Source organism: Arachis duranensis, chromosome 2 (genome assembly GCF_000817695.3).
Source record: "Arachis duranensis cultivar V14167 chromosome 2, aradu.V14167.gnm2.J7QH, whole genome shotgun sequence".
Classification (NCBI taxonomy): Eukaryota; Viridiplantae; Streptophyta; class Magnoliopsida; order Fabales; family Fabaceae; genus Arachis; species Arachis duranensis.
In genome coordinates, this window is record NC_029773.3 from 91,234,130 (window position 1) to 91,257,248 (window position 23,119).

Consider the following 23,119-nt stretch of genomic DNA (forward strand, 5'->3'; position numbering starts at 1 on the left):
AACAAGCTATTCTCGCTAACTCTCCTCCCCCCCTCCCCCTCTTACTGTGTTTGGACTAGAACTTTTACAAAGACAATTTAACTTAGGTTTTGCGAGCAGGAGTCGCGCGAATTGGTTTAGGTGCAATGATTGCAGTGCCTTGACTTCCAAGCACAAATGTATTTCTTCTAGTCTTCTAGTCTTCTCAATCAGTGACCAATCAGCATCGAGGAAGGCATTCCTGAAAAAATAATACATAACAAGTTCATAAAAGTTCAAATATCAAAGTTTATGACTAATAATCACTCATGCAAGAAAATTATAATTTGGTGATCCAGTAACTCAGCATATTATTAATAAAAAAATACATAATTGGAGTAGGCAGCAAGGATATACATAGAATCCCTAGCCAAACAAGGTTTTTAATATAGAGTGGAAGAGAAGGTAAGAAAAGATACAACAACGAAAATGAGAATAACACAAGATCATAACTGACAGTTGAAATGCCAACGAGCTAGTTTAGTATCACAATTGACACTAGGCCCAAGTTGTAAGACTAATTGTTTCCACAGAAGTGGCACACATCCGAGTGAATGCAGCTGACAGGATAATTTTACAAGTGATGGGGTGAAAACTTCAACAAAATACTTAAGAGAAAACAACAAGACTTTATGATTACTGATAAACCTGCACCGAACTTGCTCTTCAAAATCTCCTGAAAAAGTAACGCATACAAGATAAGGGGAAATTACATGAGAAAGCTGCCAGGAAATGGAATAAGTGAACAGCTCTGGTTTCTGATAAAACTTGTGTTCAAGATCAATCATTGAGTTAAAATTGTACTGTCATAATAGAAAGACATATACTTAAGTACCTGGTGATCAATATGAGCCCCTAAAGGACAAATTCGATAGGAAGATGCCACAATTCGAACTTCCTCATTCGTAACCCCTGCCATGTTAGAAACTCTTTGTCTCACTTCAGCTACCTGCAGGTTGCACAAGAATGAATCACGACATTTGAAAGAGTATTGAATCGGACTGAATGTTTAATCAAAAAGGCACTTTTCACTTTTCATTCTATATATGTTTTTCCCCCAATTATTCCACCTCCACTGAAATATACAATTCCTTACAAGTTTGACCATCTAAACCAGGGCATTCAGTTATTTATACCACAAAAATCTCAAATCCAGCACTTAATTATATATAAATATACCTTCTCTAACAATCAGAACCTAGAACCCCAACAACCAGAAACAATACACATTCAGAAGCTAAACCCCCAAACTTAAAACCCTATAATCTCAGAACCTCCCCAATTCACAGAACCAAATTTAGGAAAAACGAAACATACCATTTCTGCCTCGTTTGGCCATTGTTGTTCATCATCATCATCATCATAGCCACAGGCACCTTCTTCGACACTGAAACGAGAGAAGAAGTGAGGTAATGAGCAAGAAAGAGAAGATAGAGAGTGAATCAGAGAATTATTATCTAGTGAGTGCACGATGGTGAGCGACGAGACGACGATATGAGCTATGATGATGAGCCAAGGAGGCTTGCGACGATTGGGAGCACCGACGGTGAGCGCGCGAGACGACGATTGTGAGCTGCGACGGCGAGCTCACGAGACGACGGTGGTGAGCGCACGAGACTGCGATGGTGAGTGGCGGCGACGGCGAGAGACAAAGGGAGGTGAAGAAGTAAACCTCTGAATTCGAATGGCGGGTAATGATTTGCTTATATTTTGGATTTTCTGTGATTTTAATTCTAAACCATTGTATTATATTGTTGTATCCAATTAGCCAGTTTCTGAGTTGTGTTTTCTTATTTAATTTCTCTTTTATTCTCAAACTTATTTTAAGATGTTTTTCCCCTTTAAATTTCTTTATTCTTATTTGGACTGTGATATCATGATGATAATCATCCTTTGTTTGGTTCTGAATCATGTTATGCAGAAATTAATCTTTTATCTTTTTTGAATAAAAATATTAGGAGGGTTTAATATATCTAGCACATCAAAAGTTAAAATCTGTTCAAAATATTAGGAGCATATCTCTCCAGTCTCTCTACATAGCAAAGATATCCCTCTTAATAGACCATCCGCCTTATACTTTGTGGTGTCAAGTTAAAAAATTGATGATATGGATTTACTTAAATCAAAGCATTTGGTTTTAGTCTCTGCCGTTAGTTTGTCTTTGTCAAAAGCTTTAGTTGGATTTATGTCTGCTATGTTAGTAATTAACAAAAACAAACTAATGGTATAGTCCAAAATCAAATGTTTCGAATTTTTTTAGACCAAAAATTCTAGTTTCTATCTATAAATTGAGCAATTTACTAGCAGAAGAAACTAACACTTGATCCTAGATTTTAGCAGAGTTCCCATATTCATTTCTTGGATTTGGTACATGTCTTTCAACTACCTCACCTACTAACTGCTGCTATCAAAATTGACGGTGGTTGGACAGAGGTAGCTGCTCTGATAGTCATGGTTTTTGGCTACCATTTCTTGGCGTATCTTTCGATGTGGCACATGAAGCTTCAATCCGGAGCATGATATCATTGATCCAAGCATAACAAGCAGTAGCCTGGATTGAAAGAAAGTGCTTCCATTTTTCGTGAAGAGTGATATTGGATGAATGCTCAAATTATAAAGAAGACTACATTGATGTGTTACTGTCCAAACTTGTATATAAGGACACAGTAATTATGTTGATCGAAGTCCGAATGAGCATGATTAAAGTTTGGTTAATCACATTAGCTTAATTCACATTTGGGTAACTCGTAAGTCATAATTATTCAATTGAAATATAAAATACAGATTAAATGCAGTAAATATGTGTGCATTAAAAGTGTTATAATAATAATAATCATAAAAGTTTTCATCAGTTATCAATATTCAAACCTTATACTATTTTATCTAATTATACATATTTTATAAACTCTTACATTATTACTATTATTTGGCTTAATTATATCCTCAGGTCTCTTATAGTTATTTCAATATGCTATTTATTATTGTTTTGTAAATTTGTATTTTATTCTATCTACCAAATAATCAAAAACAAAACTACTAATAAAAAATAGGTAAAAAAATATTACATATAACCTTTCCATATAATTATGCCAAAAAATATGATTTGCAAATTCTAGAAAAAAAAAACAAATAAAACACCGACACACTCAATCCCTCTATTTCGATAAATAAAATAGATAATATTAAAAAGTTCTTATTCAAAAAATAAATATTGCTTATTTAAATAAAGTTCCTATTTTTTTTAAAAATATTATAAAAATTATCATGAATATAGAATACTAATTTTTTCAGACAAAAATCACATATCAATCAAGAAATTACAAAAAATATATATAAAAAAAATTCAAGAAATATCTTCAAATGAAAAACTTATATACAAAGGTGAATAAAAATGATCGTACAAAACTCAAACAAGTTAATATTTTAGAAAGATTCATCTCTATAAAAAGTTAAAAACATATGAGAGGAAGAACAAACAAACAACTTCAATAGAAAGGAAAAACAAAAAAGTAAAACAAACCTCACATAAGAAGACTAATAAATTTGTCAACTACAAATAATATAAAAATAAAAACAATAAATGAATATGTAACTTTGTACGATTTTAGTATCAAATACCTGTAATTTTTTTTAAAATACATAATATTTTACTTCATATTTCCTTCTACTTGAATAATTATATTGAATTATATAGAAATACCAGAATTAATATTTTGTACAATATTTTCAAGTTTAAGATTAATTTATATATTATTTAATCAATTTATAAATTATATAACACTTTTAAATCTATACTATATACTAATGTTGTTGTTTTAGTTTAGTATAAAAGAATTTAGAGACAATCATGTAAGATTCTAAGACTTTAAAATTACCACCAGCCTCTATCCCCCTTCGGCATTGCCATTAGGGAATCAGACTGGGGCCAAAAACATCTACTATTTATTGAATACTCTCTTCTTCAAGTACAACTAAGTTATCCCTTTCCATGTTACAACTAATCACACATTACTTACTAACATAATAACTATGAAGTACTTAAAGGAAAGGAAAGCATACACCACAAACAGTGAGTGAACAATATTTGTAATTCGAACTCAGATCAATGGAGATCTCAGTGACCATGATATCAAGTTTCTTTACTGATTCCTAGCCACTTCTTTAGAAGGAGTCGCAGCGCGACTTCTATTCTCCTTGAGAGTGTCCGTTTGGCATTCTCAAGGATCTTGAACCTCATAAAGAACTTCAAATTGTTGCACCAATTGTGACGCCTATATCAGAGCACTCCCTTCTTTGCTTATCAGCAGCCTCAATCTCAGTTCTGCCTTTGGATAAACGAATTTTGAATTGTTTCCCATATGAGCTGTGTCCTTCAAGGGTATACTGTACACTTCCCCCACGGTAGATTTCATCATCTTATCAACAGAACAAAAGAAAAAGCAGTCAATGTTATAATAAATGTATAAGATGTCAGCAGCAAAAGTTGGGGGAAAAAAAAAAGAAATACATGAAAGAAGTAATGCAATTCAGGTGTTTAATAGTTCATAACACCACTGAAAATACCACCCTTACATCTGGCACACAAGAAGTACTCTCTAGCTCCAAACAAAAAACTACATGAGAATAGAAACCGTGCATGTAAGGAATGGTGCAATGAATTAACAGCACTAACAGCAATGAGGAGTTAGATTATACCTGCACTTTATCTACATATCAGAGAAACAAAAGCACCATTCATTTTTCAACCATAAACTATGGTAAATTTTGTTTAGATAAATCAACTATCTTGCATGAACTTTCTTTTGGTAAAAAAGGCTCAAAGAAATAGCACACTTCAACGAAATATAAAAGAATTTAGAGCCAATCATATAAGACTGTAAGTTTTTTCAATTACCACTAACATCATTCTCTTATTGAGGAATGCATCAACAATAAAACGAAAGAAAAGAGAACAAATATTAAATCAAAATAATATACGATACTTTGCTGCATAGTTGATGGTATGCATTATGCAACATATGAAGCACTGTAAGATACAGCATTCTTTCTGAGTATTCAAAAGGAATATTAAATCAAGGTTGGAAGAAGAACCTAATTTCATCATGTCCCAACTCCCATGCCTAAGGGTCTGAAGCAAGTATCAAAGCATGTAAGAGTACTGCAATGAGTGAATACTCTTGATGAACAATGGAGTAAGAACGTTGTAAAGCAGATGAAGAATGAAAAGCTAGTGAGTCACTTTATATGCAGAGTATAAATGTTAATGCAGAAAACAAATGTATTTGGGGAAATACAGAATAACGTTGTGAGAGAGAGAGAAACAGTTACCTGTTGAAGTTGTTGGATTACCAAATCCATGTGTCATCAACTTGAATGGCGGGGATGTGGGAGATTTTGGGCCAAAGCTGTGGATCCTTCTTCTGACATCGATTGCCCAGCAAAGGGCTTCTATAGATGCTTAGTTTTATTAGAGAGGCAGGCAGCTTTTCACCCTCCATATTCTCCAACTTGGGACATTCATAAATGTATAAATGTTGGAGGGAGGTGAGGTGGGCAAGTCCGTTGCATTCCAACGTCTCCACACTTTTCATGCCATACAGTGTGAGAGACTCAAGGGAGGCAGGCAACCAACCTTCCTTTGGGAGACACTTCACACTCTCACATTCACGATAAATACAAAGACTAGTTAGCCCGTGAAATTGGGAATTCATGAATACTGCAGTGCTCACTAGTTTCTCGCAGTAGCTGATTCCAAGAAATCTGAGGCTACGGTGTGGAACCCCTGGAGCACACAAATCGATCTCTGGGCAACCCACTAATGAGAGACGCTCTAGCTGAGGTGCTGTCATCCATATCGTCGACACGGATTTCAAAATCCCACAATGCTTGATCCATAAATAACGGAGACATGAAAGAGAGCGTGACACCACAATAGACTCCATGTTTCCACAGTACTTGATCTCAACACCCACGAGATTCGGAAAGGAATCCAACAAGGAGAAGGACGCAAGTGAATCACAGCTGCTACGTATGTATAGTTGCTGAAGTGAGTGGCGTTGGCCATCCATTTCGAATTCTAATTTTCTGCAATCCCGTATCCTCAACTTTCGTAGTGATGGGGGAATAGCACTCACAGGAAACCATATGTGGGAGGAACAATCTGAGATGCGTAAAGAAGTGAGGCAAGTCGGTTGCGTGTTGGTAATGGCCTCCACCACGGACCCCACCAGATGCTTTCCTGAAATTGAAAGACTGGTAATCGCAGGAGCCCTTGGAACACAACAACTCAGCTCATCGCACTTCTGAATCTTAAGTGATTGCAAAGATGGAAGTTGATTTGGCAAATCTCCTCTCAACATCGGACACTCCCTTATGGTAAGCTCCCTAAGTCGAGGAAATGCATTCAACTCCAATGAACGCCACTCCTTCCAGCAAGGCATGGAATAAAACCCAAGACTTTCAAGCTTTGGAAATGGAGTCTCCAAACAAGATTCATCGTTCTGGTAAAAGTAAAACTCAGCACCCACAATTTCCACACTTTCAAAACCTGAAATTGATAGGCGCTTCAAAGAGGGCATTTGTCCAAGTGAAGGAAGCATACAACAATTCTTGCAACCAGACAGAAATACTTTCGTGATGTTGTGGTAGGAAGAACTTCCCAGCCAATCTGAAAATGTTGTACCCCTGTAACCCCGGATTTTTAGTTCTTTCAAATTAGTGTGAGGTTGTAACTTGTCGAGTATATCTCTTTCTATTTGGGAATCAACTTCATTCTCATCTTCATCTGGCGACCAACTCAACTCCAAAGAGCAAATGCCATCCTTATCAAACATTCTTGCCATCGAAGCTTCACTGCTGTTCACCACATTCTCCAAACCGGCAATGGAAATTGATTGCTGTAGATCTGCAAGTGCTCCCAATTCTGTGATCTTGTTCTCTTCACGCTTCCCAACAACATAGTTGCTTAAAAACTGCATATTTTTCAACTGGCTCATGCCTTTAGGCATCTCGTCCACACGAGTTTCTCTGATATCAAGATGGCGCAAATTTACAAGGTCTTTCATGCAAACAGGTAGCATTTTCAGATTTCTACAACAATACAACTTCAAGGTCTGCAAGTTATACAGGTTACCCAATGACTCCGGCAATGTAACAATGTAGGACTCGGACAGATCCAAGTAACGCAAATGAATCAACTCACCTATTGAATCAGGCACTGACTCAAGAGGAAAGCGTTTGAACGACAAGGCTCTCAGGTACTTCAAATGTGACAACAAGATGCAAGGTGCGTTTTCCATGTTGAATGGAATCCACGTGTACAGATTGATTTCAAGAAATGTCCTTGTATGTTTTAGTCTATCACAAACTCCCAAAAGATTTGACATTGGATAATTACCTTTGGCGTTATGTGACAAATGACGAGCTTTAATATCAACCTCAACTGAATTTCGAAGCTCTTCAGCTCTGAAATAGAATTCTCCAGCACATGTCATTGCTAAATCATGAACAAGATCATGCATCACAAATTTATTTTCCTCGGTACTATGAGGTTGCAAAAATGATCTCGCAATTAATTCATCAAAATATTCACCACCAACTTCTTCTATAGTCTTTTTTTCTACCGGTTGCAAAATATTCTCTGCCATCCATAACAGCATCAATTCATCCTTGCTAAATTCATAGTCCTTGGGATACAAGGAACAATAAACAAAGCATTGCTTCAAATATGAAGGAAGAAAATAATAACTTATCATTAACGCTGGAACAACATTTATTCTGTCATGGGAGAGTTTCCAGATTTCACTCTTCAGTAAATGATTCCAATATCTGATATCAGAATTTCCACGCAATATGCCTCCAAGGGCTTGAGCTGCCAAGGGCAATCCATCACACTTCTTTACGATATCTCTGCCGATTTTTTCCAGGGTTGGATTCTCCACAGAAACAGTTGACAGACGTGCATGCTTTGTAAACACCAACCAACAATCTTCATCGGACAATGATCTTAGTTCATGAGGTGAAACAGTCTGCACTAAAGAAGCTACATTTTTGTTTCTAGTGGTTATTAGAATTTTACTTCCCTTAACCCCCTTCTGAAAAGGTTTTAGAAGCTTATCCCAATCACTATAATTTTCATTCCATACGTCGTCCAAGACAATGAAGTACTTTTGCCTCGACAACTTTTCCTTTAAATCAAGCTGAAGTAAATTCAAATCTGTCAAGTTACAAGAACTCGAAGTTATTACCTCGATTATAGTTTTGGTGACCTTGACAATATCAAACTCTTCTGACACACAAACCCATCCTCGAAAATCAAAATTCTCCTTCACTTTGTCATCGTGGTAAAGCAATTGGGCCAAAGTAGTCTTTCCTATTCCGCCCATGCCCACAATGGGAATCACAGATAAATCACCATCAGCAGCATCATCATCATCATCCAACAACAGTTTCAGTATGGCCTCCTTGTCTTCTTTCCTGCCACATATCTCCGATGGTTCAACAAGACATGTGGATGGAATTCTCCATGACATGTCCACCTTGGCACTCTCCTTTAGACGAAGATAATTTTTGCGTGCTACAACAGACTCTAGTCTTCGAACTATTTTTTCCAAGTAACCACTATCTTCAATATATGAATCAACCAGACGAGACCAGGAGGAAGAGTTACCTGGTTCCCTTTGAGTGGCATCAATGGCGGCTTTAGTGGAGAGTTCGTCGAGAAAGTCATCAACGAAATAGAGAGCCTCTTGGAGATCAAGAAGCCACTTCTTGACTCTCTTGTCAGTGAACTGCTTCAGCTCAGCATCATCAAGAACAGGTCCAACATCATACAGACAATTCTGCAACCTTCCAAGCAACTCAAGGGCAGAGTCGTTTCCATAGAGGACAGAGTCATCTTCAAGTATTGAAGACACGTTGTCCAAAACAGTATTAACAAAGGGAGAGAGGTAAGCTCCACCATAAAGTTTGTCAGCCATGGTTGAATCTCAAGTGAAGCAGATGAGATGGGATCAGAAGTCAGAAGAAAGAAAGAAAGGTAATGGATCAGGAAAGGGTTCACAATTTGCAATATAGTCTCTGGGTTTTCTCAACTCTCAAGCAGAAGCTAAGGGAAGCGCTTGGTTGGTGTGGTGAGTGAAATTGACTTGATGAGGTTTATGGTCTTCGGACAAAATGATGTTTCCTTTTCAATAATTTACTGATTTCAGAGGACAATTATTATCCGTAGCTGAGAATTTTTTATTCTCACTAATCTTATTTCGATATATTATTTCTTTCCACGAATTTTGTTTATTTGATTGTTATAAAAAAAGACAAAAATAAATAAATAAATTGCAATTCATCAGCCATCAGATAAGAGTCTAGTCATTGGAGGGAGTTGCATGTCCCTTTTGGCAGTTGGACACTACTTTTGTAATTCAATTACACCTTAGCTTATAAGAGCATGTTTAACGCAACAATTAAATGATTAATGGACTAAATTTCCTTTCCATTGTGATCTTTATCTCTTCCTTTTCCTTTGGTAATCCATGAACAAGAAAGAAAACGAATATTTGGATATATAGGACAAAGCACTTAGGTCCCATCTTCCTTTTCCATTATTGATTTTGTATCTCAATAATTGACCTGCATTACCTTAAATCAAAGGAAAAAATATATATGATCCTAAAACACATTTGATATTATTTCAAAAACATTCATGATCATATATATCAATGTTGTGTTTGTGTATGTGACTGCAATTGGACTACATATTATATGTCTCATTCACTCTGTCTAAGAATTTTCAAAACAAGTAATGGAATTTTTTAACAACTTCACCCTCCAATAATTGTGGCCATTTATTCATCTCAAACTTAATAAATAAATAAATAGTGCAATGCAACTTTGATTGCTTGAAGTTTATACTTTATACTAAACTAAGTTGAGACAGTTAAATTGTTCGTCCAAATTGATGTTATTTTAATGCATTAAAAGGTTAATCATATTGTCTCATCAGGTGGTCTCTTTCTTTCAACAACTTGTGTTATTTCAATAATATTATCCGCATAAATTTGATTATTACACTGAAATCTGATTGATCTTAGTTAAGTTGGGTTAATCCACTATAGAGGCAAGCTCTTCCAACATTAGGTTTTCCTTTTTCTTCTTAGCATTGAACTACCTTGACAAAGCACTTCATATAACCTTTATGAAGAAGACTTTATCAATCATACATTGATCATTTACATTTTACACTTCATGGCAAATCCTTCCATCCCCAAGATAATACAACAACAAATATACACTTTTCTATTGTCTTGTTCTTCAGTGAAGCAATCCTATAATGAAAATTGAGCTGATGCAGAAGTTATGAGAATCTAAGGTGTTAACTATATTATGCCTCATGCAAGTGTTCTTAACCAACCAAGCAACCTAAGCAGCATGGTATCCATAACTGGTGACTTCTTCTCCAACCCTGCTTGAAAAACAGATTCAAGATGAAGGTACGAAAATCCAAGCAAAAGAAAAGCCACATTTCAATGGTCTATTTCCATTTTCTATTTTTACTTCTAGTGTTTTATGCTTTTCTAAAATTTCATGAGAAAACAAATAGAAAAAAAAACCGAAATTTAAAAAAGAAAACTGTTTAGAATATATGAAAATGTTTCATATTATCCCTTTTTTATATATATATAACAAAGACACAGTATCTTATCTTCACATTTTCTTACATTTCAAGAGTTTAACTTCAATGTAAAAGTAGACTGCATATTACTGTTAGCCTTTGTTCCCTAATTTTTCTTCTTTCACACCAAAAAAAACACATAAGATCGAAATCAGTAAATCATATCTTGATTCTGTTATCTCTTTCTCACGATGCGTACTAAAAGTCTAAAATTAACATGAGCAAAGATGCAACTATAAATTTGATTGGTAGTAATTAGAAAAGCATAATAGAAAATGTGAAACTCATTGAGTCATTGTATATTCAATTTCAAAGGGAAGTTCTAGCTTACCAATATCTGCAGCAACTCGATGAGCACACATGACTCCTGAGAAAGCAACTGCAATAACACCTTGTCCAGGGAAGCAGCTATCACCCACACAGTAAAGACCATTTACGCCCTGAAGGTTTAATTAACATACAACTTACTTTAATCACTCTGTTCTACGAGTATAATGGATTGTTCTAGAATCGAACCTATTACTAACTTTCAGAAGTAAGTAAAAACTTACTGTGGTATTGAATGGCATTCCCAGTAATCCCTTTGGAGTTTTGCGAGGCATTGGTCCATAAGTTCCATCAACACGAGCTAGGTACCGCCGGTGTGTCTTTGGTGTCCCTACCTACAATGGGGCCTTACAATTTCAAAAAGAACATACACATAATAATATTACATAACTCAGAATCAAATACTAAAAAAGAAATGTTATATGCATTGTTAAGAGAGTGTTTTCTCCATATAAACAGATAATTCAAACATTTATACATAATAGCACCCCTGCTTATGTTTGCAACTAGCTTCAGTTTCCAAAACTTTTCACTCCCTTAATGATAGTGTTGTTACCCTCACATGCATAGAAATAAGGTTTTTCGGATAATGCTTTCTTGTTTTTATTGTTTACTTACAATGTATGAAGTTGCAGCACAACTATTATGCAATTCAAAGGTCAAATATATAACTCATACCTCCATAAAATCAATGGATGATTTAAGACCTGGAAACAATTTCTTCTCTAATCTGCATATGATTTCATCTGCTACAAACTGCTTCTTTGCCTCATATTCTTCTTTTCCAATTCCCTAAATACAAAATAACACTGATATAGTATGTGTTTTGAGATTTTAAGGATGCACTAATTAGCAAGAGAATAAAATGGGGGCATAAAAGACAATTGGGATGTTTCCAAATTATAAGAAGCACATAAGAAAAGGTTTTCAGCTTTGTCTATAAGTGGTACTCTAGCCACTATTGCATACCTCCCAGTCCTCCATCGAAGAAACTGTGAATATATGAAGGATGTGACGACCTTCTGGAGCCAGTGATGAATCGAGAACAGTTGGTATACTTAAAAACAAACTTCCATAAGACGTCTCCAATTTGGTCCAGTCGTCCTAGAGAAGTGGCAGAAACATTAATGAAACACAGTTGATAATTCATTCAAAGGTTCCAAGAAAATATCAAGTTGAGGAAACTTCTAATCACCTCAAGCACAAAATGGTGGCAATCTGTATCAGGTGGTAAAACCTCGGCTTTAATTCCCATGTGAATTGAGAGAAAAGAAGGAGCTTTAACATAAACATTCTGGAAGTTCTCTTCCTCTTTCGGAATCACTTCTCCCTTTAATAACTTTCCTACAGTGTGTAACATTATGCATGTAAAGGGTAAGCATTAATGAAAGGGGAGCAAGAGAGAATACAAAATCATTCAAAATTTAATGAAAATTATCTGATTAAGATAATTCTGAGACCAACCAAATGTGTCCCATCTCGTAGCATTGGATATTACGGTTTTGGCAAAGAATTCTCTTCCATCTGAAAGCCTCACTCCTACCTGCAAATAAAGGAGTATAATTCTTGTTAAACAAAATACATATTGTTAACCTTTGTCATCATTTTCATTATGCCAATGTCTTACAGCTTTGCCATTCTCATCAAGTATGATATTAGTGACATTTGCCTTGTATAGTATCTCACTGCCCTTATCGACTAGACCTTTTGCCAGGGACTTTGCAATGCCACCAACACCACCAATGGGGTAGTTAATCCCCTCAAAGTGCCTATCGCATAGAACCTGAAGGCCAAAAAAAATTCAAACACCAAAGCAAGAAATGAAAACATGCAGTCAGCCACTATACTTGATAGCAGATAGCAGAGTGTTAATTTTGTATTTAAATTTTTTGTTTTGTCCACAACTTTCTTTGAAATACACTTTGGAAATTATGATAAGAACATTGCTTAAACTGCAAGTAGGCAGCAAGATAGGTCAACAGATTTACCATGCTTGCATTGATCATTGGGGTCTGCAAAGCATTGACTGTGCTCACTAAAAAACACTGCAATGACAGAGTTTTTATGAAGTAAAATTACTGATCACGGCCAACAGAGTTGAAAAATAATTGTGATTAAACTTCAGATTAAGTAAGTTGTTTCATCTACCTCAACATCTATGTAAGACAACAACTGTGGATCTTTAATGTACTTCCTAGCTATGTCCCCAGCATTCTGAGGCAAATAATAAGCTGCCATATTATAATACATCAGAGAAGTCGACACTAGACCGTATCAAAATATTAATGGAATGCTCAAAATTTGGAGGGAGCTCAAAAGGTGCAGATGATTAAGGAAAACTTTTATCAGAAGTAGTATAATAATATCTAGCATGACACACTCACTATTTAAAATATATAGTCTACCAGCACAAACACAAAAAATACACCAAACATAATCTCCACAATAACACCCTTTGCTTTGTTCAAGACATAATGCTCAAATTGGGTGAAATCTTCAATATCAAATCTCTATCATAATTAACTAAGGGAAAATGTAAAAACCGAATCATATGTTAAATTATCTTTGGAACTGATGTTGTATATTTTAGAGTTTGTAGCCTCTCATGTTGGAATAAATAAAGAAAATGAAAAAGTACCTAGGGTCAAGCATTCAACTGGTTTCTGAAAAAACTGTCCAAAAAGATAGAGTGGCTCCTCCAGCGACTTCAACTCTAACGAATTCAGGGCATTGAAAATCTAGCAAGCACAATACAGTATAAGCTCTTAAAAGGATGAATTACAAGTGTAGGCAAAAATGCCTTAGGGGGTGCTGCAGTCACCTCAATTAAGACAAACCTTCCAGCATTCACCAAAGAATTTGAGGATACCCTCCTTTTCGTGGGGAAAGTAACTCGTCAATTCTTGAATGAACTTTTCATATTCTCTGTGCACGCGAACAGAAAGATTATTTGGCAGATGAAAATGGACCATTGTCGGATCAGGTATCACCTGCATCTTGCAACCAACTGCTTCCAATGCTTGTGTAATCAAATTGAGATTACCCTACACAAGTTTAAGTTCAGTGTTCATGATACTTGAAATTGCACCATTCAACATAAACAATACTTTACAGTTCAGGCATTAAGCCATTAAGCTAAGGTATCATTTCATTCATTAAATTAGCTAAGCATCATTCTAAGCCTAATTGATCAGAACCCAGGGTTAACATGAGGCCTAATTTTTTTACTACCATTCTCATGTTTTAATTTAATATTTGTTAAACATTTTTCAAATTTCGTTATATACAATATCAATCACAATATAACAATAAAACATTCACTACACACATAAACAGATGAACAGATAAATAAAAAACTGACCTTATCACTAAAACCAAACATGACAGATGAACCAACATCAAAAGTATACCCATCTCTCTGATAAAAACCAGAGCTTCCACCAGGAATCACATACTTCTCCAAAACCAAAACTCTTGCACCTTTCACTGCTAACTGGGTCCCTGCAACTAACCCTCCAATCCCAGACCCTATAACAATTGCATCAAACCTTTCACCACTTTCCTCTCTTCTCCTCCCACTTCCCTCGCTTTCCACCACTGGTTCTGATGACACCACAGCCAACACCCGTTTCCCTCTTGAAGCTTTTTCTCTCAAACCGCCATACCCAGATGGAAATTCACTTGCTTTGCAAACCCCAGAAGCTAAAGATTCAAACTTTGAATGAAAGTTTGGATTTTGAACGGTGGGGTGCAAAGGTGTATGATGAGAGATGTAGCTGGAAAAGACATGTTTTTGGGGAGCTGAAAGGAAAGGGAAATTGAGCATGGTTCAGTAGTGGAAGATGGAAAATGGAAAGTGTGTTTGAGTAGCGTGCTGTGTACATATATATTCATATATCATATGACATATGTAACAGTGGGTATGATCGGTGAGTGATAATGGCAAATTAATGGCAAGTTTTGTTGGTGAGCCGAATAGTGTGGATTCCACTAACTGATGAAACTGATTCCTTGTGGGAACAAAGACAAAAATGTTGTAAATCCATTGATAACATCCATAAAACATTGCTTGAATGATATAATATGATAGGGATAAAATAAGAAAAACAAAGTAGATTGGTTATTTTGTCATTTTTATAAGGTTGATAATGGGCACCATGTGCCATGTTCAAATAGCGATTTCCTTAGAAGTTTAATAATTTAATAAACTCTAGATTAATTTTCAGAATTTAAAAGAATAAGTTTAATTAGTTTCCGAAAATGTGAATTGAAACTTCTAAAACCAACTTTGATTATTGCTATTTGTGCAAAAGCATGCAGCTAATATTGTAATTTGTGACTTCAAATATTATCAGAATAATTTTTGTGGTTGCAATTGTAATTCTAAAAAACTGGTTTTCAAACAGTGCTAGCTAATTTTCACAAAGTTTGACCAACTTATAAGATTAGAAATTATACTCTTCAAATCTCTATACTATACCATATAATGAGACAGATTATTTGTACTTATTTTACATTCTTAATTATGACAGCTAAATAAGCTGCATCAGTATCCTCCTCAGCAACAAAGTAAACACTTTAATAGTTGAATCTCTGGTAAGCTTATTGAGTTGCATTACTTTGATGAAAAGCATGCTTTGTTCATGCATTCTGAACACACATATTAGTCTCTCTACAAATGCTGGTGTCTACACACTTCAACTGTGGAATATTATAATCCAACTCTAACACCTGTAGTGGGTTTTGGTTATTATTTGTGAGACACATAGGAGGAAACAAGTAATTAGTACTGTTTTCTAATTATTAACTCATCCATAGTGCATAAGCCAAGCTTTAATTTCAGGTTTAGATTAACATTTTTTGGCTCTCTTATATAGTAAATCACAAAAGGAAATTGATTAATTGATTGCTAACATGTTATAATATTCCTGAAGAATATGCTGTCTAAACTATTTTCTTAAACTTACTTTGAATTATTTATGCTTTTTGGTTGGTTTGTGCTTGTGTGTTTGAGATGCTATTACCCAATCCAATGTGTTTGGCAAATGGGAATGCATTGTGGAACCATGACCCTTCATTTCATTATCTTTGTGCCTACCTCATGTGTGAGTGAGATGCTTTTATCTTCAGATCTCTTTATATAGAATAAGCTGCTGTCACTTTCTTTATGTCCAAGTAATACAAAATCACTAAATCATTAAATACCACAAAATAGACATCAAATTTGCATATCAAATATAATTAGGCTGAGTTTGGTTTGTATTTTTTATTTTTTGTGATTTTTGTTTTAAAATTGTGTAAAAGAGAAAGTAAACATATAAAATAAAATCAGAAAATATGATTTTTTTATATTTTTGTTTTATATTTTTTATTTTATGAAATACTTGTGTGGTTATTGAGCATATAAAATAAGCATTCTTTATCAATTAGTAAAATGATATTTACTACTATTAGTAGTTTCAAATATTTAAATAGAATTGTTTCTAACAAAAAAATCATTTGTTTTCCAAAAAATAATTTTTATACTTCATTGTAAACTTTGAAATGTTATTTACCAATGATCACATAATTCAATAATTAGCAAAGATGGTCACTTTAGAGGATTTTTTCATTTTTTTCAGATATATTATATTATATTCAAATTTTAGATATTTCTGAAAAAGGAAAATTAAAAATAAAAAAAATTGGACCCAAATGCAGAGAGAAAAAGCGGCAAATAAATTGGATCCAATTGTTCCCATTTTCATGTTCATCTGTCACTCCTCTTTCTCTCTTCTTCTTCTTCTTCTTCTTCTTCTTCTTCTTCTTCTTTAACACTTCAAATTCAGACACAGAGACCACACGTTTCACAAGCTCCATCTATTATCATACTCACAGGTACAAATTCCCCCGATTTTCCGTTTTTCTTTATCTTTTTTCCAATTTTCGTTTTTTGAGGGGAAAACTGAATGTTTTAGTTGATTAATTTGGAATTATGGGTAAAGTTCCAAATTTTAAGCTTAATCGAGATGGATTCTCTTTATTTATTTGATTGTCTCTCTGAATTTCAATGATTAATCACCTAAAATATTTGAGTTAGTGGGAGCTTATATACGTAGTTATATTCTTGCTTATTAGTTAATCTAATCATTCTTAGGTCTTTGATTGATTTCCACATTTCTGTTTTGTAATGAATGCACTGAATCAAAATGTTGAATCAGATAACGGTTTTTTTTTTTTTGGTTTTGCAGAAGAATATCATGGATCGCCTGAAATCTTCTGCGCGGCTCATGATTGTTTCGGATCTTGATCACACAATGGTGTGTTTTCTAGTTATCTACTTGCTGATTTTTCTCATTAAGAATCCTTTTGTATGTGTGAGGGTGTGTGTGAATTGAATTGTTTATGGTATATATGTTTTGCAGGTTGATCACCATGACCCTGAGAACACTTCCATTTTAAGGTTCAATGCGCTTTGGGAAGCGCATTACCGCCATGATTCCCTGCTAGTTTTCTCGACCGGAAGGTCTCCCACGCTATACAAACAGTTGAGGAAGGAGAAGCCCATGATAACTCCAGATATAACCATAATGTCTGTGGGGACCGAGATAACGTATGGTAAATCGATGGTGCCGGATGATGGATGGGTTCAGTTTTTGAATCAGAAATGGGACAAGGGCATAGTCATAGAGGAAACAAGCAAGTTTCCTGAACTTAGTCGTCAGGTAAATGATTAAAAGGTGATACGGTTCAGGCGTCCGCATGTGATGGTTTATTTGATTCTGTGGTAACTATTTTTGAGTTAACATCTTAGAATGATATGATTCTTATCTGGAATAATTGGTAGTGCAGGCAGAAACGGAACAAAGGCCACACAAAGTTAGCTTTTATGTCAAGAAAGAGAAGGCTGAGCAAGTGACAGAGGCCCTTAATAAGGTTCTCAAAGGGCGTGGGGTAAGCCATAGGCCATAACTCCTTTATGTTAATTGCTGCCTTCTTCAGTGCTGTGGAAGCTTGTTCATTGTCAAATGATTTTGTATGTACTTTGTGTGTACAATTCAGAATTTCCTTTTACATCTTTACTCATTTAATATTGTATATGTTTTCATAATGTTACCTCATTTTTTACCAGTTGGATGTTAAAATAATATATAGTGGAGGAATCGATTTAGATATACTACCACAAGGTGCTGGTAAAGGTCAAGCTCTTGCTTATCTGCTCAAAAAATTTGAGAGCGAAGGAAAACAACCTGTTAATACTCTTGTTTGTGGTGACTCTGGAAATGATGCTGAGTTGTTCAGCATTCCAGGAGTCCATGGCGTCATGGTTGGTGTTCCATCCATTTTATCGTCATGCTTTACCTTATTAATCAAGATTGATACTGTTTTCTTAGTGCATCTGTTTCTGTTCATTGTATAGGTAAGCAATGCCCAAGAAGAATTGTTGCAGTGGTATGCTGCAAATGCTAAAAATAACCCCAAGATTCTTCATGCCTCAGAGCGATGTGCAGCCGGGATTATACAAGCTATAGGTCATTTCAAGTTAGGCACAAACATTTCGCCTAGAGATGTTTCAGATCTTACAAAAGACATTGAAAATGCGCATCCAGCACACGAAGTAGTGAACTTCAACTTGTTACTGGAAAAGTGGAGGCGTGCAGAAGTTGAGGACACTGAGCTGTTTCTTGCTGGACTAAAGGCTGTTGCTGTATGTTTGACATCCTTTACTTTTGCAGACTTATCATGTGTTTTGTTTGTGTTGAAACTTAAAAGATTGCTGATTATTTTGAGAAATTTTTTTCTAAATTTTTCTTTTGGAGAACTTTCCTTCTCTTGTAATATTTTCAACAATTTCAACTACTTGAAATGGAGATTAATCTGAGTGCCTTTTTATTTCATGGATGCATCTGAAAATCACTTATCTCGCCTTTTTAAGTTTCTAAGTTGTTCTTTCATTTAATATGCAGCATCCAACTGGTATTTTTATCCATCCTTCTGGTACTGAGCATCATATCAAGGACCATCTAAATATTTTGAGGAAGGTGTACGGTGACAGCCAAGGAAAACCATTGAAGATTTGGGTGGATGATGTGTCAGCTTCGCAAATTGGTTCGGATACATGGCTATTGAAGTTTGACAAGTGGGAACTATATGGTATAAGTTTCCCTTAGTTTTTCATTGTATTTTTTTTTTCCTTTTTCTCCATTTCCCCCACCTTTACATTTCTCAAAATAACCAAGTGTTTAGTATTATCCCTATCCTTAAATTTAGAATGTGTTTACTTAATAACTTATTTGCTAGGAGTTGTAGCTGGCATCCATAATCCGATTAGAAAATTTTGTACATTTTACTTCTACCTAATATTTGTCAACATTGTAGGTGAAGAACGACAAGGTTGTGTTGTCACTGCCATTATGAGTACAAAGGTGTGTGGTAAACTTGTCATTGTAATGCATTAATAGCATGTTTGGTTTTGCGTTTGGAAAGCTTTGCCTGAAAGCGTGGTTTGAGGTTTCCTTCAAACACAGAATCAAATGTATGCTATAATCTTGTAATATGTTCTCTAATGTTTGCTGAGAAGAATGTATTTTGCATTTCAGGAGTCCAATTGGTTCACTTGGGTGCATATCCATCAGACTTTTTTGGAACAATCAGGGAAGCAAGAATGGATGTTTTAAACAGTTCCTATGACTTGTCGAAGTTGCCGAGCGCCTTGTAATTCCTTTTGAAATAAAATGTGATGTACAAAACCAATTTCTGCATATGAATTCTTCAAAGATCACCTCTGTTGTGAAGGTGTCTTATACTGACATTTCATATGTATTTCAAGTTCACTGTAAAATCTCCTGCTTGCAGAGCCTTCATGAGAAATCAAACTCTTTTAACATCTAAACTTGAGTATTATTCATTTCTATGCTATGTCACGTTTGGCTTTTATCTTTTCTTCTCTACTTGGTGAAATTAATCATTTGCACAATATATGAAAGGTAAACAATTTTTCATGTAAAGTGTTTTGTAAATTTTGCAATCAAACTCAAGTTTGGGAAATGAGCAAAGTTCATAACAGCACAGTATGCAAAGTAGAAGTAAAATTAGACAAATCAAAAACCACATTTACACCAGTATAAACTCTCATATTCATACATAAAATATACTCTGTCACTCTTGTGAAGCTAAATCATCAATTTGGCTGATAAATCCAATTAATCAGCCTTCTAAATTTTTTCGGTATTGCCATCAAGATTTAAGCAAGCAATGGATAAGACATAGAAAACACAGCACCTGAATATTTTTTTGGTTGTTTACTTCTCAAGCTCTTTCCATATTAAGCAATTCTGCAGAAATTCTTGTTCTCATCTAAAAATCTCTTAAGAAAACTGACTATATCTTGTGTTTTAATATAAATATATAGATGTAGACAATTGATCTTTAAGTCTTAATAAAAGATAACAGATGCAGTAGAACTATGCTTGCTAATTAACCTATTATCATGTATGAATATTAACAAAAAGAGTTAAAAAGGGCCCAACCGGGTTTGAACCGGTGACCTCTTGATCTGCAGTCAAATGCTCTACCACTGAGCTATGGACCCATGGATGTTTGTATGACCATATCTAATTTTTATTAACATTAATTCTTTCTAACATTCATGTTTAAAGTAATAATAATTATAAATTATTTGACAGACAAAACTAACAACTTGTATTTAAGCACATTCAAAAAATATATATACACCAACTTTATTTTACCAACTTTCTTTTTTTAACATATGGGCTGATACTGTATCTTATCAAAGTTACCATTGTTAAATGAGAAATGAACCTTATTCATTTTCAAGTAATATTAGAAAATGTAATAAAAATATTATAAATGGTAAAATATTTAGTACTTATCTATGAGCTCCATTGATAAGTGAATAAGTGATAACTGATATGAATGTCTAAAAATAAAATTGTAATAATAATTTAAAAAAAAAAAAGAACATGATAAATGTATGTATGCTAAGCTTTCCACGTGTAGATAGATACAAGGTGACACGTGTCCGTGGTGGGTTGAGTATTTGGAAGCTCACATAGTTTGGGAGATTGAAACAGAGAAACAGAGCCTTATCCACTTTCTCACACATTTATTGGATCTCAATTCTCAAATCAAATCTAAACGCTCTTCTGTCTTCTCCTACTCTTCTCTTGTGTTCATGTTCTCCTCTCTCTGTTTCTTCTTTTCAGCCATCAAATAACATAAGGAGAAAATAAAACATGGGAGTTAGGATCGTGTATGGGCTGTTGTTCCTGTCGGTATCGTGTGCCTGCATCATGTTTCTTGATCTCATGCTTCGCCCTGTCTTTATCTTGGCCTCTTGATTCATTAATCATTTATATTCTTCTTATCATGGGTTAGTTTTTTTTTTTTCTTTTTCTTTTTTCATGTTAATTGAATACTAGGGGTGTGTGTCTGATAGATACAGAATATAATGAAATTATGTACCTATTACAAATTTGTAATTTTGTAATACCATATATGGAACCAAATTGTGTGATGTGTTGAAGAACTGAACTTATATATATCAGGATTGGTGTTTGATTTCATCATTCATCATGGTTATTACTTGTTTTCTGCTTATGATCCAACATTGTTTCTAGTTCTAGATCCAAAGGAAAAAAAATGGGATTTAGATCATGTGATTAGATTAATCATGTTATATTAACTTGAATTTAGAAGATTAGAAAATGAAAATGAAAAACACGCCGTCTGTGGGGATCGAACCCACGACCACGTGGTTAAAAGCCACGCGCTCTACCGCTGAGCTAAGACGGCTTTGATGTTTGATAGTTTCTAGTTTTTGAATTTTGAAGAGTGATTTGTAACATGATTATCTCCACTCTAATCATTTTCATTAGAATTCTCTTTCCTTTGTATAAATTATGCATAGATAATAGGTAACTTTTGAGTTAAATTTATATCTAATTGATTAACCATCTAAGGAATTTGCAACAAAATAGTATGAAGATAGTTACATCTATCTGTCTCATCACTTATATAATTAAGTGTAATCATGGTATACTGTATCTATAAAACGAGGACAAGAAACTAACATAAAATTTCAAATTCAAAAGAGACAGGTAAAAGATTAGTTGCTAAGAGATTGGCTAATACTTGATAAGGTAAACCAATTATATAAATTTAACAATTTTATATCGATAATTTATATTAAAGTTAGACTATTATTGAATTAGAATATAATACTTTTTTTATATTTTATTAATATTAAAGTACAATCTAATTTTTCTTAAAAAAGTTTATGTCCTTTTTAGTTTTATATAAAGTATTTTATATAAAATTTTTGTATTAATAATTAACAAAACGTAATATTTTTCAATTCATTTCAACATATCGATATATATATATATATAATAAGTTTTAAATAAATATTATATTCAAAATATATCTAATATGGAAATACTGAAACTCAATGATAAAATGTCGCTTTTTACATATTTTTTTAAAGATATACGTTATTTATTAGAGCTAAAAAAATAATAGAGAACCCAAAATTAGAAACAATAAAAGAAGTGGGGCCTCCCAAATATCACTAACACATGTGCCAAAACAAAAAGAAATAGAGAAAGAGTAACGAAAGAGTAAAGTAATGTAGTGAAGCATTCAAATACGAAAAACCAAAAATTCAAGCAAGTCTTGCTTTCAGGATCTCGTTTCTTAGCTTGTGGGAGTCTTGAGTCAAATGATATGCATAATTCATTTCCTTGTCAAAGACGAATCAGTTTTTTGTCTTTTAGCAATTCCAACATAGCACTAACAGAAATGTGTTTAGTCAGCATTCATCAAGATTTTCAGTTCTGCGCATGCAAGCTTTCTGCCACCAATGGGAGAAGGACTCTCGACGATCACTCTACACACTTTCATTAATCAAAGCTAATCTCTAAATTGTTGCGGAAAAAGTACTGTGTAAATCCCGTTAATTTAATAAATAATTAGTCATAATTGTTAATAAAGAAAATTAAAAATGTGAATATTATATTAAATTATGATAGAGCTCATCGAAACGAGAATTTTAACACCATTTTTAAAGAAATTAGTTTAAGATTGGATCGAACAGGCTAAATTGGT

General features: G+C 34.3%; 4 protein-coding genes and 2 non-coding genes across 10 annotated transcripts; 1 reads left to right on the forward strand and 5 right to left on the reverse strand.

Moving 5' to 3' along the window:
* On the reverse strand, positions 1–1,930 carry LOC107476033 (uncharacterized). Its single transcript, XM_052257982.1, has 3 exons — positions 1,489–1,930; positions 1,336–1,405; positions 1–220 (listed from the first exon to the last, which is right to left on the reverse strand). The coding sequence occupies exons 1-3, from the start codon at positions 1,928–1,930 to the stop codon at positions 16–18; spliced, it is 717 nt and encodes a 238-aa protein (XP_052113942.1). The 3' UTR covers positions 1–15.
* Positions 1,931–3,889: 1,959 nt separating this feature from the next.
* On the reverse strand, positions 3,890–9,231 carry LOC107476028 (putative disease resistance RPP13-like protein 1). Of its 3 annotated transcripts, none has more exons than XR_001589625.3 (3): positions 5,347–9,231; positions 5,110–5,176; positions 3,890–4,433 (listed from the first exon to the last, which is right to left on the reverse strand). XR_001589625.3 is itself a non-coding variant. In XM_016095762.3 (2 exons), exon 1 carries the CDS (start codon positions 8,994–8,996, stop codon positions 5,364–5,366), a length of 3,633 nt encoding a protein of 1,210 aa, XP_015951248.1. In that variant the 5' UTR covers positions 8,997–9,231; the 3' UTR covers positions 3,890–4,433; positions 5,347–5,363. The 3 variants fall into 3 exon arrangements, 1 of the variants encoding a protein (XP_015951248.1); XR_008005661.1 differs by having other exon boundaries at positions 5,110–5,194; XM_016095762.3 differs by lacking the exon at positions 5,110–5,176.
* Positions 9,232–10,140: 909 nt separating this feature from the next.
* Positions 10,141–15,091, reverse strand: LOC107476032 (prolycopene isomerase, chloroplastic). Of its 3 annotated transcripts, none has more exons than XM_016095772.3 (13): positions 14,376–15,089; positions 13,852–14,058; positions 13,653–13,752; positions 13,163–13,245; positions 13,003–13,059; positions 12,642–12,797; positions 12,479–12,557; positions 12,210–12,358; positions 11,984–12,118; positions 11,693–11,806; positions 11,239–11,349; positions 11,019–11,127; positions 10,141–10,477 (listed from the first exon to the last, which is right to left on the reverse strand). In XM_016095772.3, the coding sequence occupies exons 1-13, from the start codon at positions 14,838–14,840 to the stop codon at positions 10,404–10,406; spliced, it is 1,839 nt and encodes a 612-aa protein (XP_015951258.1). In that variant the 5' UTR covers positions 14,841–15,089; the 3' UTR covers positions 10,141–10,403. The 3 variants fall into 3 exon arrangements, with proteins under 3 accessions (XP_015951258.1, XP_020991801.1, XP_020991800.1); XM_021136142.2 differs by having other exon boundaries at positions 14,372–14,428; XM_021136141.2 differs by lacking the exons at positions 10,141–10,477; positions 11,019–11,127 and having other exon boundaries at positions 11,240–11,361; positions 14,376–15,091.
* A 1,656-nt stretch (positions 15,092–16,747) lies between these two features.
* LOC107476034 (sucrose-phosphatase 1) lies at positions 16,748–19,928 on the forward strand. The gene is made up of 9 exons (XM_016095773.3): positions 16,748–16,891; positions 17,245–17,313; positions 17,419–17,718; positions 17,846–17,947; positions 18,126–18,320; positions 18,414–18,701; positions 18,961–19,147; positions 19,373–19,419; positions 19,594–19,928. Exons 2-9 carry the CDS (start codon positions 17,254–17,256, stop codon positions 19,669–19,671), a joined length of 1,257 nt encoding a protein of 418 aa, XP_015951259.1. The 5' UTR covers positions 16,748–16,891; positions 17,245–17,253; the 3' UTR covers positions 19,672–19,928.
* Positions 19,929–20,513: 585 nt separating this feature from the next.
* Positions 20,514–20,585, reverse strand: TRNAC-GCA (transfer RNA cysteine (anticodon GCA)). Its single transcript has one exon. It is a non-coding gene; the product is annotated as a tRNA-Cys (tRNA).
* Positions 20,586–21,736: 1,151 nt separating this feature from the next.
* TRNAK-UUU (transfer RNA lysine (anticodon UUU)) lies at positions 21,737–21,808 on the reverse strand. The gene has a single exon. It is a non-coding gene; the product is annotated as a tRNA-Lys (tRNA).
* Between the last annotated feature and the right edge of the window lie 1,311 nt (positions 21,809–23,119).